This window comes from Helianthus annuus, chromosome 14 (genome assembly GCF_002127325.2).
Source record: "Helianthus annuus cultivar XRQ/B chromosome 14, HanXRQr2.0-SUNRISE, whole genome shotgun sequence".
Lineage (NCBI taxonomy): Eukaryota > Viridiplantae > Streptophyta > Magnoliopsida > Asterales > Asteraceae > Helianthus > Helianthus annuus.
This window is the reverse complement of record NC_035446.2, coordinates 67,700,573-67,719,054: the sequence shown is the minus strand read 5'-3', so window position 1 is coordinate 67,719,054 and position 18,482 is coordinate 67,700,573. Positions and strand designations below refer to the sequence as shown.

Below are 18,482 nucleotides of genomic sequence, written 5' to 3'. Positions count from 1 at the left end.
TGAACATGTGAGCTAAAAGACCTTTTTTTAATTAAAAGCAGACAAGGGGGGAATAAGTAATACATCCTCTGTGAATAATTTACTAGATGGTAGGTACCAGTGTTTGCATATAAATGCACGGGACCTTATGCCTTCTTCCACATCAAGACACAGATCAAAAGAAGGGCTGAAAAGGTATGACTAATTAGCCAAATTCACGTTATATTTAAGTTAAGTTCTGAATCTCTCTCTCTCTCTCTCTCTCTCTTTGATACAATACAGTATGGCAGGAGTATTAAACATCAAGAAAAGAGCGGGAATTATTCCGGTAGGACTTTGGGGAAGACAAAGCGGAGATCCTCAGAATGAGTGGTCTTTTGAACTTGATCAAGGCCAGAGGCTGAAAAAGATAACCATTGATCATGGTGATGATGTGATATACTCTCTCATGTTCACCACTGAAGCTGCTGGAGGTGTAGTGAACACCTAACAAATTTGGTGGTTGGAATGGTGGACAAACAGTTTGGGAGGTGAACACATATATCTTAACTTAATCAACGCGCACACACACCACTTTAAGAAACGTAATAATATACCTTCTTGTTGGCACAGGTGACGCTTGACTCGGACGAGGAAATAGTTGGAATTAAAGGAAGCGTTGGTACTAAAGCTCCTTATACAATAATTTCTTCACTCTCTTTTGTAACGAACAAGACCACCCATGGACCTTTTGGTGGAGCAACCAGTTCTGAGTTCTCCTTACCTTGGGAGAATGGCTCGTTAGTCGGGTTTTACGGCCTTGCTGGCTATTATATTGATGGCTTTGGTGTCTATTTGAGACAAATCTTGAAGATCGGAACATGGGGAAAAACTCTTCCTGCAGGTCCGCAAAATAATTGGTCTTTCAAACTTGAGCCAACTTATCACTTGACGAAGATAACCATTGATCATGGCGATCTCATATACTCTCTGATGTTCACCGCACAATACGGAGACTTAACATACACTTCTGAAAAGATGGGTGGTTGGAATGGTGGAGAAAATGTTTCTGAGGTAAAAAGTTGCCGACTTAAACAAGTTAACACAAATGATGCATGCATCATAATGTTTTTAAATCTAATCTTTCATAATTGATCAGATTACATTCGAAGGGGACGAAGAAATTAATGGCATTAGTGGCACAGTTGCATTGTCAAGGGGAACTTATGCGGGTCTCACAGTAGTTTCGTCAATATCATTCATGACCAATAAAAAAACCCATGGGCCATTTGGTGACGTAAGAGGGACGCCTTTTAAAGTACCATGGAATGCGGGTTCATTCGCTGGATTTTACGGCCTTGCGGGTTATTATATTGATAGCATTGGTGTTTATTTGAAGGCTACAAACTACTGATGAAGCAGGTGGCGGTTAGTAGACGTTTGAAGAAGCTAACTGGTTCAAGTTGTGCTGAGTAATCTGGGATTGCAACTCTTTAGCCATTTGTTCAGAAAATAAATGAAGTTTGTTATGTCTTTTCTATTTACCAATATGTTTCCCTTTATCGTTTTCTGTTTAACTTGTTTTCTGTTTAACTTGTGATGAATAAAAGTAAGACTTGTTCCAGCATTTGGCAAGTGTATCTGTTCGTAAACCCTGATATTCCAAAACAAACAACTATGATAGGAACCCTGGATCTCTCGTCTCATTTTTTTTCTTAATATTAACTTGTGTCTCAAAATGTGATGAACGTAGGCGATCGGTTAACTTGTATCTCATTTTTTTAAAGATCTTTTAATTATAAGAACTATAAACGTATACACAAAGAATTTTCTTTTTTACACAAATGCATCCTTACTTAAAAAAATATAAAGCATCCAGACACTTGTAATAATGTGATGAACGTAGGCGATCGGTTTTTGTTCTACATAGCTATTAAAATTATTAGAGTACAAAATGTGAATTTAGGTGATACCATATTTTGTTTGTTTCTAAATTGAGTTTTGTGATTAAAAGGATTGAGTATGCAACACAATTAAGGATCTCTATTGAAATTACATATACTTATTTACAAATTCTACTCATATATACATTTATTTAAAAATTCTACTCATATAGTACCCAAGCCACCTATAACACATCATTTACAACATTTGATCTTTCTCTCTTCTCTTTATATTGGTTGGTTGTTTTCTATCCTTTTTTAAAACATAGATTATACAATTTTAAATACTTAAACTTCTCTATTTATTGAAAAGTTTTTTTTTAATTTATTTATAGAGAGTTACAAAATTCTTGAATCAAACTAATTCTTGTTTATAACAATCAAATATAAATTTTATTGTTCTAAAATAAACGTTAAACATTGATATCATTCAGAAATGCGATGTTGACGGTTTCCGACCGCTAGAAAATGGTGGGTGGTTAATAAATGTGATGGTTGTTGAAGATGCTTTGAGTAAACAATGGAGTGGTGTTTTTTGACCACGGTTAAAAGGTGAATGACGACAGTGACAATAAAAGGTGCCTACGGTGGTGGTAACTTTGAGGTGATTCGAAAGTGCTATGGAGATGATTGTGATAGTAGTTGGGTCTTGTTGATGGTTGGTGGTTGTTAGCGGTAGTTAAGGGTGGTTTGCTTTAGAGTAGTACACTGCAGAGTTTGAGGTATAATCGGGTGGAGGCGGAGAAGGAGACGGAGACGGGTAAAGCAACGGGTCAACCGAGGTCAATGGTTCAGATTCGGGCGACATGACGGAGGACTCGAACAATAGAACTAACTAAATAGTTAAATATTTATTATTTTGTTAGTTACCGAATAAATTGTTTGCGTACCATGCGCGGTATTGATGAACTTAAATATATCTAGGGACGTATTAAGATAATGGTGATGTTTAGAACTTCACACCTGACATTTTAATACGAATACAACTATGATAGGAACGTTGATCTCTCGTCTTGTTTTTTTTTTTTTTAATATTAACTTATGTCTCAAACTAAGTTCAGATAACTCCTTATATCGCATGGTTTATTAGTTTTTCACGTTTTGATTCCAGTCACCTGAAGGTACGTATAATTCTACTTGTTTTATAAAAAGTTTCGCGTTCGGATATCTAGTAAATCACGTTTGTTGATACGTTATCAACTTGTTTTACGAGTTACAATGTGTCGTCGAAAATAAATATTCACTTATATTTATTTTTATAAAAGTCGCTTGAATCCGATTAGTTTTGTTTTTACAACAAAGCATGTTTGGTTTTTACGGATTTTTACAAAAAACGAGCAAAGTTTCCTCTGTTTTTGGACGATCCCGACAACACAAGTTGTCCATATAATTTTTAAAACGCAAGAATATATATGTCTATATATATACGAGTTATATAAACTTGATTAATATATGATTTCATCATTCGGTTCGGTTTAAGCTCGTTTTCACGGGAATAATAACAATTATATAAACAACGTAAATTAATAATCGGGTCGTTAAACTTTTACCATTCTTCGTGCTGTCTCACTGACTGGTTTGACTGAGTTGACCGGTTGACCGAGTTGACTCATGTTGACTGAGGTGACCGGGTTTGGCCCGGGTTGACCGAGTTGACTCGGTTTGACCCGAAACCAAATCTGACCGTATTGAACTGTGTTGTCCCAAACCACCACTGAGCTAACCGAACCCAAAACTACCCCAAATCTGACCCGTTACAAGACCTGATCCAAACCGAAGATGCTGACTTTTGACAGAGTTTGACCGAACCGAATGGAACTCCTTCCTTTTGCTCGTAAACTAAACCCAAAACCACCTAGCACCACCACTGTTGACCCGACTGGAGCTCCGACGGCTACCACCGCCGTCGGGTGGTCACCACCGCCACTACCATCTTTCACAATCAACAACAACAACATCATCATCTGTTCAGATGCGAAGACCAAGAAAGAAAAAAAACGAGCACGCGCCGCTACCGCCGGGCGCGGCGTTTCATTCTGATGGAAAAAGGAGTTCCCTCGTAGACGACGGCGCCGCTGTCGTCGTCGCTCCCTCTTTTCCAATTTCCCTATCTCCAGTCACTTCTCTCTGTCTCCCAAGAGGTGGTTGTGGTGAGTTAATATGAAAAGGGGGTTTGGGGGTGTTGTAGGTAACCCGCCGGAAAAACAGGCCGACCAGTAGCCGGCCGGAGGTACTCTGGTCGTTGGTGTATGAAGAACGAGAGGGAGAGATGAAGAAATGGGGGGGGGGAATGGTTGTGGATGTATGTGTGTTTTAGAGATAGGGTTTAAAAAAAAGAAATGATGATGAAGACAGAAAGAGAGCAGTGTGTGCGTGAGTCTGGATGGGATTAAAATGAAGGTGACAGGGTTTACAAGGCTTTAAATACTTAGGGTTTCCTTTGTGGGCTTGGGCCCAAGGGCCACAAGCCCACTTCATGTGTTTTAAGTGGTCCGTCTGCACCTGCCAACCCGTTTTCAAACCCAAACTCCATGGAACAACGAGAAACATTATTTTAGGGTCAATAATATTTAAATTAGTGTCATTAAAACACGTTTGACTCGTTCGTTCGTCGGTTACGTTAAATTCGCGTAAAATGCGTCATTTGTCGTTTCAATCCGTTTTTCGATCCAGTTTTGACTGCGGTTATTAAATTCGATTACGGAGCTGAATTATTATTATATTTCAGTTTTTAAGGTATTACATGTTTCCGATGCTTTAGTTTCTTGCCGGTGCGTTCCTTCAGTCGCGTTTTTCGTTCACGTTTGCATTTTGTGACGTTTAAAAGCACGATATATTCGCAAAACCAAATTCTTGTGTTAAAATTATACGTATAAAATTTGTGATTATCGGCATTGTCAGTATTTCATTCGGTGTTAGTTCGTTATCGTTTAACGTTTAGCAAATTTCGTGCAAATCACCATTCGCGCACTATAAAGTCGGATGAACGTTCCTAGGCACTCCAGAAGCCTAATTTAGTTAATTCACAAGTTAAAACACTAGTAATTATTGTCTTAATGATCGCATTGCGCGTAATAATAAACCGAAAATTGTCGGTTGTCACAAAATAAATCTTCAGGTCTTTGTTTGCACGGTTCCAATCTCACTCTCATTTGCTATATCGAAATCTTCACGAATAATCACCAACTTGAAATAAAACAATGTGACTTCTCCGTTTCAACTTTACCCACATCCGCGTTCGGTTTTAGCGCATTTTTCTGCTTGATCCTCTGATCTTCAAAAACCCAACCGACAATTGATAGAAACTTCGAATCACCATATCGGTAAACTTTAAGTCTATGAATACCCACGAAAATCTGAAATCCCGTTTTTCGTAACCACCTTGAAGCACACTCTTGAATAATTGATTAGTGTAAACGGTAATCTCCACAATCAACAAATTTTCATCAGATAACAAATCATTTACTTATGCATTTAGATCTCAGAAACATTCTTCCATGATCAGATTCACATTCTTCCTATTCAGTCATGATATAGTTGTATAGTCTTCTTCGTTAGTTCCCGCAGCAACTTAATCAACAAAGATCGTTATTCCCAGGCGGTTAGTCCGAAAAACAATTCCTCTGCTCGAAGATTAACCATTCTGACACTTTAGACTATCACAAAGCTGTGATATCTTATAAGTATCGACAATACTGATACATCTCCTGACGCTAATCCTGCTGACCGGCTTGATGAAGACCTGAGACATAAACCCTAAGAGATCAATCTGACCCTGATCTGTAGAATGTGAACATCCTATGATCACGAACTAACGAATCCAGATCTTATGCATCCCCGGATAATTTGAAGTCGGAACCACCCGAATACTGTTAAATGTCACGAATTTCAAAAATTCTAGAATTTCAATATACTATGAAATTTTTATTCCCCCTCATTTTTGCAAATTCTGATTACTCTAATCTCATCACTGAATTTCCCCCTCAAACTTGGCAAATTCAGTCCACTATTTTCACCGAAAAACTCCACTTTGCGGAAAATTAGTCATTTTGATCTACAAGAGTGCGTTTTTCATCATTGTGGATTTTTCGATTTGCCCCGTAAATAGTCAGATAACCCTGATGATAAACAGTCTGCATAGGTATCAATAATACCCCATTATCTTTAACAATCGGTGATCGCAACATCAAATCTATTCTCTAAAGTCCCTGACGGTGTCCCCGAATAACCCGTATTTGTCGGTAAAATCTCGAAAAATTTTCAATCACCAATTTTTTTCTGGACTCTTGTCTCGTCGCCGCGATCAAAAAATGCCCTTTTTAGGCATTTGGCTCATTCGTGCGAATGAAGTAGGTCCATTGATGCGAATGAGATGATTTTTTGAACGAATAAGTGTCTTCGTGCAAAAGGAATTTCAAATGATTGAAAATTCCCCTTCGTGCAAATGGGATGCCTTTCGCGCGAATGAGAACGTCGCTTCGTGCGAATGGAATGCCTTTCACGTGAATGGTTCTGTTGTTCGGAACCACCCAAATACTGTTGCATGTCACGAATTTAAAAAAAACGAACTTTTCTAACTCTCATCTATACAATATTCAACACACGCTGTATCTAACCTATTTGCACAGTGACAGACACACAAAATATACACTAACAAGACCACCACTTGATCACGACAGAGCACTGTTTGACCGACGACCAAAGAGGGTCTCTTCTACAGGCCACTATTACCGCAACTTTACCATTATCAACCACCACCACCGGTCCACCACTGAGCTAACACTTCTAACCAGCGGGTGTAGAGGGTCTCTATCGCCGGCAACCACCATAAACATCATTGGTCACCATGACAGTCTTCACCTTAACCATTACCACCGTTAAAACCACACAAAAAAAACCCACCATTATCATCAACCTTTGTTATGGTCTACAATCGCAAGAAAGTAGGAACTATAGGAAAACAGAGTGTCCTCGTCTCTCAATACTCATCTCATCGGAGGAAGTTTATACCACCGCCGGTGTTCGCTGCGGTAACCACCATCGCTATTCACCGCTAGAACCACCGTCAAAATTTATACCTGATGATGGTATATTCGGAATTTTATATAGCCCTGTATTATATTGCTATAGACAAAAAGGTAATCTACATCATTTTATAAAGAAACTAAACCGACCGATGCTGATCAGACGGACCAATACATTAAAAAGATTGTTAAAAGTTGAAATTTAAATATATTAATAACTTGTTATAATATTAATGATTTATTATAATATTGAAATAATAAAAATATGAAAAAAAAAAACTATATGTTATTATAAAAATAAAACTACCATTCATGAACAATTTCTAGATTAGTTTCTGATTATATATATTTATAAATGTTGGCACCTGTACACCTATTTCATTCTAATATGGCCAATTGCACAGTATATTTGTATGATTCTTCAACTTGTCACATTATGGCCCAAAGTGATACACGATTGATGCGGATTTAAGTGTTAAAGCAAATTGTACATACACGATATGTCACAGATGCCCCAATAGCAAATTACATATACTATATATTATTGCTGCCCCAGTGAGGCTGCGATAGGACAAGATCCGCCTCTTTATACCACTTTGAGATTCTAGAAGTTAAATTCGTTTATGAGAAACCGGTTTTGAACCGATTCTCGTAGTTTTTTTTAATTATTTTTATACATTATAAGTTAAACCTACTTCATTAGTGTTTATTGTGAAATTTTTCAGGAACCAAATGATAACTTGTAATATACTCAAACACAGATGTGCATCAACAACAGTGATATTGATCATGCATTTTAGCAAATCCAAATCCGATCTGCCATAATATATATACCCTTTGATGCACGTTGAATTACTATTAATTATAATCTATTTATCGAAGTCATAAAGCATGTTTTAGCTTGTTCCATTTGGTGCCCCCCATGTATATTAATTGTATTATAAGGTTTTGAATTCCGATTTGTAGTAACACGTTATATATAAAAAGGTAATGGCATTGAACATGTGAGCTAAAAGAACTTTTTTTTAATTAAAAGCAGACAAGGTGGGAGTAAGTAATACATCCGCTGTGAATAATTTACTAGATGGTAGGTAACAGTGTTTGCATATAAATGCACAGGACCTTATGCCTTCTTCCACATCAAGACACAGATCAAAAGAAGGGCTGAAAAGGTGTGACAAATTAGCCAAATTCATGTTATATTTATGTTAAGTTCTGAATATCTCTCTCTCTCTCTCTCTCTCTCTCTCTCTCTCTCTCTCTGATACAATCCAGTATGGCAGGAGTACTAAACATCAAGAAAAGAGCGGGAATTATTCCGGTAGGACTTTGGGGAAGACAAAGCGGAGATCCTCAGAATGAGTGGTCTTTTGAACTTGATCAAGGCCAGAGGCTGAAAAAGATAACCATTGATCATGGTGATGATGTTGTTGGATAAAATCTCTCTATCAGAGTGATATTCTTGATGAAAGAATCGATAATGTTCTTGTATGAATTGGTAAATGTAAATGTTACATCTGATGATATATATAAACCGAGGGATATACATAGAATAACCGCCTCGATCTATACTATCGGATAATAATAATAATACACATTATTCTAACTAATTAACTTATAATATATACATATATATAAAATCTAGCTTATAAATTTCCTCCAGGATTAACACCCTCCCTTAAGCTGGATTTCACGAAACTGAAGAAGTTCCTTTATGCGCTGAAAATCTTTGAGTTGTAAGGCCTTAGTGAGGATATCCGCTACCTGCTGCTTGGTAGAACAGTAATACAGTTCTATCTGTTCTTTCTTGACTAAATCCCGGATGAAGTGAGATTTAACTCTTATATGCTTGCTCTTGCCATGATACACCGGGTCCTTGGCTAAGCATATTGTCGACTTATTGTCACAATATATCACCGGAGGTTGCTTGATCTTTTCCTCTAGTTCATCTAGGAGTCCTTTGAGCCAAAGTGCTTGACATCCGGCCACTGAAAGTGCAATGTACTCCGCTTTTGTGGACGACAGTGCTACTACCTTTTGTTTTTTCGATTGCCAGGCCACTATACTTGATCCGAGATAGAACACATATCCTGATGTGCTTTTGCTGTCATCGATACTCCCTGCATAGTCACTATCACTGAACCCGAGCAGCAGTGAACCTTTGCTTCCCTTTAAGTATACCAAACCTTGATTCATGGTTCCCTTTATGTATCTCTAAATTCTTTTCCCTGCTTCCCAATGACTCCTTTTTGGATGTTCCATGAATTGACTGATCTTGTTTACAGCGAACATGATGTCTGGCCTTGTATTTGTTAGATACATGAGGCTGCCAACTAGTCTTCTATAGATATTGGGTTCAATTTCTTCATCAGTATCTTGTTTGGAAAGCCGCAGTCCATATTCCATTGGTGTAGAGATGCTCGTGCACTCCAACATGTTAAATCTTTCCAATACTCCCTTAGCATATTGATGCTGTGGTAGCACAATATCCCCGTCTTTACACATAACTTCCATTCCAAGGAAGTGATGTAGAATTCCCATATCTGTCATCTCGAATTCCCTTTTCATTGACTCTTTGAACTTGCTTAGCATAACTAACGAATCACTTGCAATAATTAAATCATCAACGTAGAGACAGATTATGAGTCTTGCCTTTTCGGTTATTTTGATAAATAACGTATGCTCATGAGTGCATTTCTTGAACCTGCTTGATTTTCAACCAGTGCCTTGAACAGTTTGAACGTTGCTGAAGCTTCCGATTTAAGTTTTAGAAAATATGTCCATGTTTTTCTGCAGTAGTCATCGATAAAGGTTATAAAATACCTGCAACCGCCTATTGATTGAGTTCTCATTGGTCCGCATATATCTGAATGTATAAGTTGTAATGGTTCCTTTGCTCTCCATGTTGCATACTTGGTAAAGGGTTTCCTAGCATGTTTACCAAACATGCATCCTTCACATACTGTATTTAATTTGTAAATTTTTGGTAGCCCTCTTACAGTACCATTCGTACTCATGTCATGCAATGTTTCAAGGTTCAAATGTCCGAACCTCCTATGCCATAACTCTGAAGTGGTTTCAGTAGTTATTACATTGCACACCCGTGGAATCAAATCTTGCTCGATGTTCAGTGGGAACATCTTGTTACCAGTCATCTTTACCGTTCCTACATGTGATCCAAGGGAATCTTTAATGATACACTCTTGATTATTAAATCTCACATCATATCCTTTTTGAATAAGTTGGCCGATGCTTAAAAGATTGTGCTTTAGGCCTTCAACATAAAATACATTGGGAACCCGTCTCTCTATTCCCTTAACTTTTATTAACACATCTCCGCACCCAAGAACCTCCAACCTCTTATCATCTCGAGTTCTTACTTCACGTCGTTCAGAACCATTTAGTGTAATAAATAAGCTTTTATCTCCGGTCATGTGATTACTACACCCACTGTCAAGATACCAACAATCACCTTTTATGACTTCTTCGACGTTGAATATCATGAACATTGTGTCGTCATTTTCGTCTTCTTGTTCATCATTATGCATGAGTGCTGCATTGGATTTATCATCTTCACTCCTTTTATTGCAGAATCGTGCCACATGTCCTAACTTCTGACAGTTAAAGCACCAAATAGATTTATTGTTGAACTTTCCTCTTCCTTTACCCCGTCCTCTGCCGCTATATTCTGATCTGGACTGCCTTGTTCTGTCTTGTTGATCGCTTTGTATTTGAAACGCTTGCTTGTTCGGTTGAAACATCATCATATTGTTTCAAACGTAATTCATGTGATTGTAGAATTCCCTGTAGTTCTTCTGTAGAAATTGCATTCAGATCTTTAGATTCTTCTATTGCAACAACTACGGACTCATATTTTCGTGTTAGACTTCTTAAAATTTTCTCTACAACCCTTTGTTCTTCTACACGTTCTTCGTTTAAACGAAGTTGATTGACTATTACTGCCATACGATTAATATAATCCTCTATAGATTCACTATCTTTCATTTTTAAGGCATCGAATTCACATCTAAGGGTTTGTAACTGTACCATTTTTACTCTGTTCTCTCCTCTATATGCCTTGTGCAGTATTTCCCATGCTTCCTTTGAAGTTTTGCACGTCGCCACCCGCTCGAATATTGTTTCACTTACTGCCTGAAACATTATGTGCAACGCTTTTCTATCTTTCTTGATCTTCTCCCTCTGAATATTTTGATCGCTTTCTGATGCATTTGCCGGCAGATCTGTGTATCCTTCTTCCACTATTGTCCATAATTCCTGTGATTCTAATAACACTCTCATCTGTATATGCCAATGATAGTAATTTGGCCCTAGTAATTTCGGAATTTAAGTTTGAATTCCGCCGTTGGTCGTCATGTGTAAATTAGGGTTTTGCTTTTTGAAGAAAATAAATTGCAGATCTTGTATTCAGCGATCGGTGGCACTGATACCACTTTGTTGGATAAAATCTCTCTATCAGAGTGATATTCTTGATGAAAGAATCAATAATGTTCTTGTATGAATTGGTAAATGTAAATGTTACATCAGATGATATATATAAACCGAGGGATATACATAGAATAACCGCCTCGATCTATACTATCGGATAATAATAATAATACACATTATTATAACTAATTAACTTATAATATATACATATATATAAAATCTAGCTTTTAAATTTCCTCCAGGATTAACAGATGTGATATACTCTCTCATGTTCACCACTGAAGCTGCTGGAGGTGTAGTGAACACTTCTAACAAATTTGGTGGTTGGAATGGTGGGCAAACAGTTTCGGAGGTGAACGCATATATCTTAACTTAATCAACGCGCACACACACCACTTTAAGAAACGTAATAATATACCTTCTTGTTGGCACAGGTGACGCTTGACTCGGACGAGGAAATAGTTGGAATTAAAGGAAGCGTTGGTACTAAAGCTCCTTATACAATAATTTCTTCACTCTCTTTTGTAACGAACAAGACCACCCATGGACCTTTTGGTGGAGCAACCAGTTCTGAGTTCTCCTTACCTTGGGAGAATGGCTCGTTAGTCGGGTTTTACGGCCTTGCTGGCTATTATATTGATGGCATTGGTGTCTATTTGAGACAAATCTTGAAGATCGGAACATGGGGAAAAACTCTTCCTGCAGGTCCGCAAAATAATTGGTCTTTCAAACTTGAGCCAACTTATCACTTGACGAAGATAACCATTGATCATGGCGATCTCATATACTCTCTGATGTTCACCGCACAATACGGAGACTTAACATACACTTCTGAAAAGATGGGTGGTTGGAATGGTGGAGAAAATGTTTCTGAGGTAAAAAGTTGCCGACTTAAACAAGTTAACACAAATGATGCATGCATCTTAATGTTTTTAAATCTAATCTTTCATAATTGATCAGATTACATTCGAAGGGGACGAAGAAATTAATGGCATTAGTGGCACAGTTGCATTGTCAAGGGGAACTTATGCGGGTCTCACAGTAGTTTCGTCAATATCATTCATGACCAATAAAAAAACCCATGGGCCATTTGGTGACGTAAGAGGGACGCCTTTTACAGTACCATGGAATGCGGGTTCATTCGCTGGATTTTACGGCCTTGCGGGTTATTATATTGATAGCATTGGTGTTTATTTGAAGGCTACAAACTACTGATGAAGCAGGTGGCGGTTAGTAGACGTTTGAAGAAGCTAGCTGGTTCAAGTTGTGCTGAGTAATCTGGGATTGCAACTCTTTAGCCATTTGTTCAGAAAATAAATGAAGTTTGTTATGTCTTTTCTATTTACCAATATGTTTCCCTTTATCGTTTTCTGTTTAACCTGTTTTCTGTTTAACTTGTGATGAATAAAAGTAAGACTTGTTCCAGCATTTGGCAAGTGTATCTGTTCGTAAACCCTGATATTCCAAAACAAACAACTATGATAGGAACCCTGGATCTCTCGTCTCATTTTTTTTCTTAATATTAACTTGTGTCTCAAAATGTGATGAACGTAGGCGACCGGTTAACTTGTATCTCATTTTTTTAAAGATCTTTTAATTATAAGAACTATAAACGTATACACATAGAATTTTCTTTTTTACACAAATGAATCCTTACTTAAAAAAATATAAAGCATCCAGACACTTGTAATAATGTGATGAACGTAGGCGATCGGTTTTTGTTCTACATAGCTATTAAAATTATTAGAGTACAAAATGTGAATTTAGGTGATACCATATTTTGTTTGTTTGTAAATTGAGTTTTGTGATTAAATGGATTGAGTATGCAACACAATTAAGGATCGCTATTGAAATTACATGTACTTATTTATAAATTCTACTCATATATACATTTATTTAAAAATTCAACTCATATAGTACCCAAGCCGTCTATAACACACCATTTACAACATTTGATCTTTCTCTCTTCTCTTTATATTGGTTGGTTGTTTTCCATCTTTTTTAAAACATAGAATATACAATTTTAAATACTTTGTAGGTCCCTGTTTCGGGATCAAAACCGTGATTTTCATGATTATGTTCAAAGATGGAAGCGATAAAGATGATAAACAAACAAACTTTGTATTAATCCGGTAGTAAACATTACAAGTCGGCCCGATTACATGATAACCGAACTAATACCAAAGAAGTATACATCCAGGGAGAAATCAAGTGGTGATTTCTCCCGGTGAGGTCTCAAACCTCCTCTCACTCTCTTGTGTTGCAAATGACAAGGTGTTGGTATTTATACCCAACACAGGTTGTATGGTCGAAGGATCTAACTGACTGATCGAAAGATCATCTGTCGATCATTCAGCTTTCGAAAGATACACATATACCTCGAAGGATGACATATCCTTCGAGGTCCATCTTCATCCTTCGATGGATATCTTTCGAGCTCATCGAAGGATATACACAATCCTTCGATGCCCTATCCTTCGACACCAAACATTATACAACCATAATTTGTCTAGCGAACACACACGGTCAAACGAATAACCCCCTCGTTTGACCACTTCAAACGAGCGGGTCTATACACGTTCGATAGACCGTGTCACTAACTATTACAAATTCAGCGTAAATTAATAACTAATCTATTCGACAAGCATCGGACACAAAATCTGCATCAACAAATTCCCCCTTGTCCGTTGCTGTCGAATGCTGAAAATGCAACTGCAATCGATCTTCAGTCAAGTATTCATCTTCTTTGTGTTAACAAATTCCCCCTTGACCGATGATCCAGGTAAGTAGTATCTTGATGCTCCTTGTATAATATTTCCCCCTCAAAGTACACGTATCCGTGTTGGGTGTTGTGCAATTTCCTCAAAAGGCTCAATTGACCGATCTTCCGCTGATCTTCCAATACGCCAACCGGCATTTGATAAGGGTTCCATTCTTTAAAAAAACTGCATCAAGTCTTGATCTTCAAGCATACTACATTGATAGAGATTTCTGGTGAACTGTCTTCTGTAAACCGTCTTTGTGGAATCGACCAAGTAATGCACTTTAATCTTCAGCATCAACACTCAGGAAAGTCAGCTAGACCAAGTGTATCCCTTGCAAGCTCAACCAAACGGCACGCTTAGTTGAACTACATCCAGATCTCATTGTCTCGCCTTTGTGAAGTTGACCACGTAATGCACTACGGATCTTCAGCATCAGTACTCAGGAGGTCGGCTTGACCAAGTACATCGTTTGCAAACTCAACGAATTGAGTTACCCCCAGATCCCTGTAAAATCCCAAAGAAACATCAAAACCAAAACCGAATCCTGCAGGTCTTCAGCCTTGAATTATCAACTTCCATAAAGATTCCCCCAGGTCTTCAGTAAACAGCGCTTTGAAACAACTGTCGACTTTAGATACCTGTATGTTTCCGTGCAAAACCCTTCACGCTGGCTGGAGAATTAATTAAAATCCTCAAATATGTGTCTGTGCAAAACATTCCACTCCGAACCGTTTGTATCACCAGAAAATCACAAACTCTACCACCTGTGATTGCGTTTAGAAATTTACCGAAGAAATTCAACATATGAAAATTTTTATCCCCCCATTTCTTTGGTAAAATCTCTAAACCTTAACAGATTCTTTCCACTTCAAAGAAACTGTCGTCAAATGTTCACCAATTCCCTCCACTGAGCGGAACTGTCGTCAATCTTCATTGAATGTTCTCGGTTCCGAAAAATCACGAAAACGACTTTCTTCTTTGCATATTCTAGTTGAATAAGAACGTCCCCTGGTACCCCGTAGGATCTGACTTGTATCCCCCCAAAGAATTTGTGAACTCGTTAGGTCCGGTATTGACATTCTAGGTTCATTCATTCGTTACCAAATGCGAGAATATGACAATAAACAAAAAGATTTCTTCGTTGCATATTCTAGTTGATAAAGAAATTTCGCCTAGTACCCCATAGGATCCGACTTGTATCCCTCCAAAGACTTTGTGAACTCGTTAGGACCGGTATTGACGTTCTAGGTTCATACGTTCGTCTTCAAATGCGAGAATATGACAATAAACAAAATGTCTTCGAACATTTCCGAATAACCGGTAACAATCATAAATATTGACGTGCGGAAGTGAACATACCGTGTTGTTTTTGGCCCATAATAGTCGCGTTACCATTTTTGCCATTTGCATCGGTAACCGTGACTACCCCACATTTTTCAAAAATCAAGTTTTCATCATCTCTTGTTTTCATCATGCCGCATCATCCCGCGCGCTCACAAATTCGTACGAATTTGATGTTAAAAATCAACTCAAATAACTTTCACGAACACCGACCCCTATCTGCATCAAAAACCTTTGTTCCAATGGATCCTTTTTTTTTTTTTTTTTTTTAACATTTGCCCAAAATTTCACACCAAATGGGCCCAATAGAAAAACCTAGCAAAATATAACTTTAGGCGCTAGATTTTCACTTTGATACATTTTGTGTGGACGCGACTCGGCTCGGTTCGACTCGGTTTCGACACGGTTAGGTCCGGCTCAAACCCGACGTCACGACATTCCTCCGTCGTGCGCCCCAGAGTTCGACACGCGAAGCACGGAGCGCCGCAAACCCATTCCCGTTTACACCTCACCATGACATCATCATTGTGATGTCATGGTGATGTCACAAGCTTGTCTCATATGTTGAGTTAATGAAAGATTATAACAGATTTGTGAACTGGGCCGTAAACTCTTCATTTGGGCCGAAGACTTGTTTGTAGGCTTTGACTTTTATTTGGGCTTTATTTAAAATTGATCCTTCGAAATTGTTGGGGATTAAGATGATCCTTTGAAGTACTGCTTGATCTTTCGGGGTTGTAAGTGACCCTTCGAAATCAGTTGAATCTGATCCTTCAAAAGGTAAAGATGACCCTTCGAAACATTTGGGGGTAAAGGTGATCTTTCAAAGTTGTTGGGCTTTTGAATTAGTTGATCTTTCAAAACAAAAGATGACCTTTCGAAAAACAAAATGATCCTTCGAAACATCAAAATGACCTTTCGAATTCTCTTTGAACTTTCGAAAAACATCACTGAATCCTTTTTTTTTTTTCATCTTTCGCAGTTTGAAGGTATCAAGAACACAGGACTGTGTAACATTTGCAGATTTGATGAAACACTTTGTAGATAATTTTTGATGATGAAAACTTGAGTATTTAGGAGAAAAACATAAAACCCAACACTCGTTTTAGCACAGATCTGAATATTCGGGTCCAGATCTGAGTTTTTCTCATTTTCACCATTTTTACATCTTGAACAAAAACGCACAAAAATCACAGATCTAGAGCACATGTGACTTAGTAAACGGTTAGATTTACTAAATCGGGCACCATGGCTCTGATACCAATTGTAGGTCCCTGTTTCGGGATCAAAACCGTGATTTTCATGATTATGTTCAAAGATGGAAGAGATAAAGATGATAAACAAACAAACTTTGTATTAATCCGGTAGTAAACATTACAAGTCGGCCCGATTACATGATAACCGAACTAATACCAAAGAAGTATACATCCAGGGAGAAATCAAGTGGTGATTTCTCCCGGTGAGGTCTCAAACCTCCTCTCACTCTCTTGTGTTGCAAATGACAAGGTGTTGGTATTTATACCCAACACAGGTTGTATGGTCGAAGGATCTAACTGACTGATCGAAAGATCATCTGTCGATCATTCAGCTTTCGAAAGATACACATATACCTCCAAGGATGACATATCCTTCGAGGTCCATCTTCATCCTTCTTCGATGGATATCTTTCGAGCTCATCGAAGGATATACACAATCCTTCAATGCCCTATCCTTCGACACCAAAATACAACCATAATTTGTCTAGCGAACACACACGGTCAAACGAATAACCCTCTCGTTTGACCACTTCAAACGAGCGGGTCTATACACGTTCGATAGACCGTGTAACTAACTATTACAAATTCAGCGTAAATTAATAACTAATCTATTCGACAAGCATCGGACACAAAATCTGCATCAACATACTTAAACTTCTCTATATATTGAAAAGTTTTTTTTTTGTTAATTTATTTATAGAGATTTACAAAATTCTTGAATCAAACTAATTCTTGTTTATAACAATCAAATATAAATTTTATTGTTCTAAAATAAACGTTTAACATTGATATCATTCAGAAATGCGACGTTGACGGTTTCCGACCGCTGGAAAATGGTGTGTGGTTAATAAATGTGATGGTTGTTGAAGATGCTTTAAGTAAACAATGAAGTGGTGTTTTTTGACCACGGTTAAAATGGTGAATGACGACGGTGACAGTAAAAGGTGCCTACGGTGGTGGTAACTTTGAGGTGATTCGAAAGTGCTATGGAGTTGATTGTGATAGTAGTTGAGTCTGGTTGATGGTTGGTGGTTGTTAGCGGTAGTTAAGGGTGGTTTGCTTTCGAGTAGTACACTCCGGAGTTTGAGGTATAATCGGGTGGAGGCGGAGAAGGAGACGGGTAAAGCAACGGGTCAACCGAGGTCAATGGTTCAGATTCGGGCGACATGACGGAGGACTCGAACAATAGAACTAACTAAGTAGTTAAATATTTATTATTTTGTTACTTACCGAATAAATTGTTTGCGTACCATGCGCGGTATTGATGAACTTAAATATATCTAGGGACGTATTAAGATAATGGTGATGTTTAGAACTTCACACCTGACATTTTAATACCAATACAACTATGATAGGAACCCTGATCTCTGGTCTTGTTTTTTTTTTTTTAATATTAACTTATGTCTCAAACTAAGTTCAGATAACTCCTTATATCGCATGGTTTATTAGTTTTTCACGTTTTGATTCCAGTCACCTGAAAGTACGTATAATTCTACTTGTTTTATAAAAAGTTTCGCGTTCGGATATCTACTAAATCACGTTTGTTGAAACGTTATCAACTTGTTTTACGAGTTACAATGTGTCGTCAAAAATAAATATTCACTTATATTTATTTTTATAAAAGTCGCTTGAATCCGATTGGTTTTGTTTTTACAATAAAGCATGTTTCGTTTTTACGGATTTTTACAAAAAAAAACGAGCAAAGTTTCCTCTGTTTTTAGACGATCCCGACAACACAAGTTGTCCATA

At 37.7% G+C, this 18,482-nt stretch overlaps 1 protein-coding gene and 1 pseudogene across 1 annotated transcript; both read left to right on the top strand.

Annotated features, from left to right (window-relative positions):
* Window positions 1–262: 262 nt before the first annotated feature.
* Window positions 263–1,431, top strand: LOC110906633 (annotated as a pseudogene).
* Window positions 1,432–8,201: 6,770 nt separating this feature from the next.
* LOC110906632 (mannose/glucose-specific lectin-like) lies at window positions 8,202–12,683 on the top strand. Its single transcript, XM_022151736.2, has 4 exons — window positions 8,202–8,343; window positions 11,614–11,723; window positions 11,806–12,246; window positions 12,332–12,683. The coding sequence occupies exons 1-4, from the start codon at window positions 8,202–8,204 to the stop codon at window positions 12,584–12,586; spliced, it is 948 nt and encodes a 315-aa protein (XP_022007428.2). The 3' UTR covers window positions 12,587–12,683.
* The last annotated feature ends 5,799 nt before the right edge of the window (window positions 12,684–18,482 follow it).

Excerpts from the sequence above, each read along its gene's own strand:
- LOC110906632 (XM_022151736.2), top strand. The coding sequence starts at position 8,202 with ATGGCAGGAGTACTAAACATCAAGAAAAGAGCGGGAATTATTCCGGTA. Across the intron at positions 8,344-11,613 it reads AAAGATAACCATTGATCATG|GATTAACAGATGTGATATAC; the intron begins GTGATGATGTTG and ends AATTTCCTCCAG. Across the intron at positions 11,724-11,805 it reads GTGGGCAAACAGTTTCGGAG|GTGACGCTTGACTCGGACGA; the intron begins GTGAACGCATAT and ends TTGTTGGCACAG.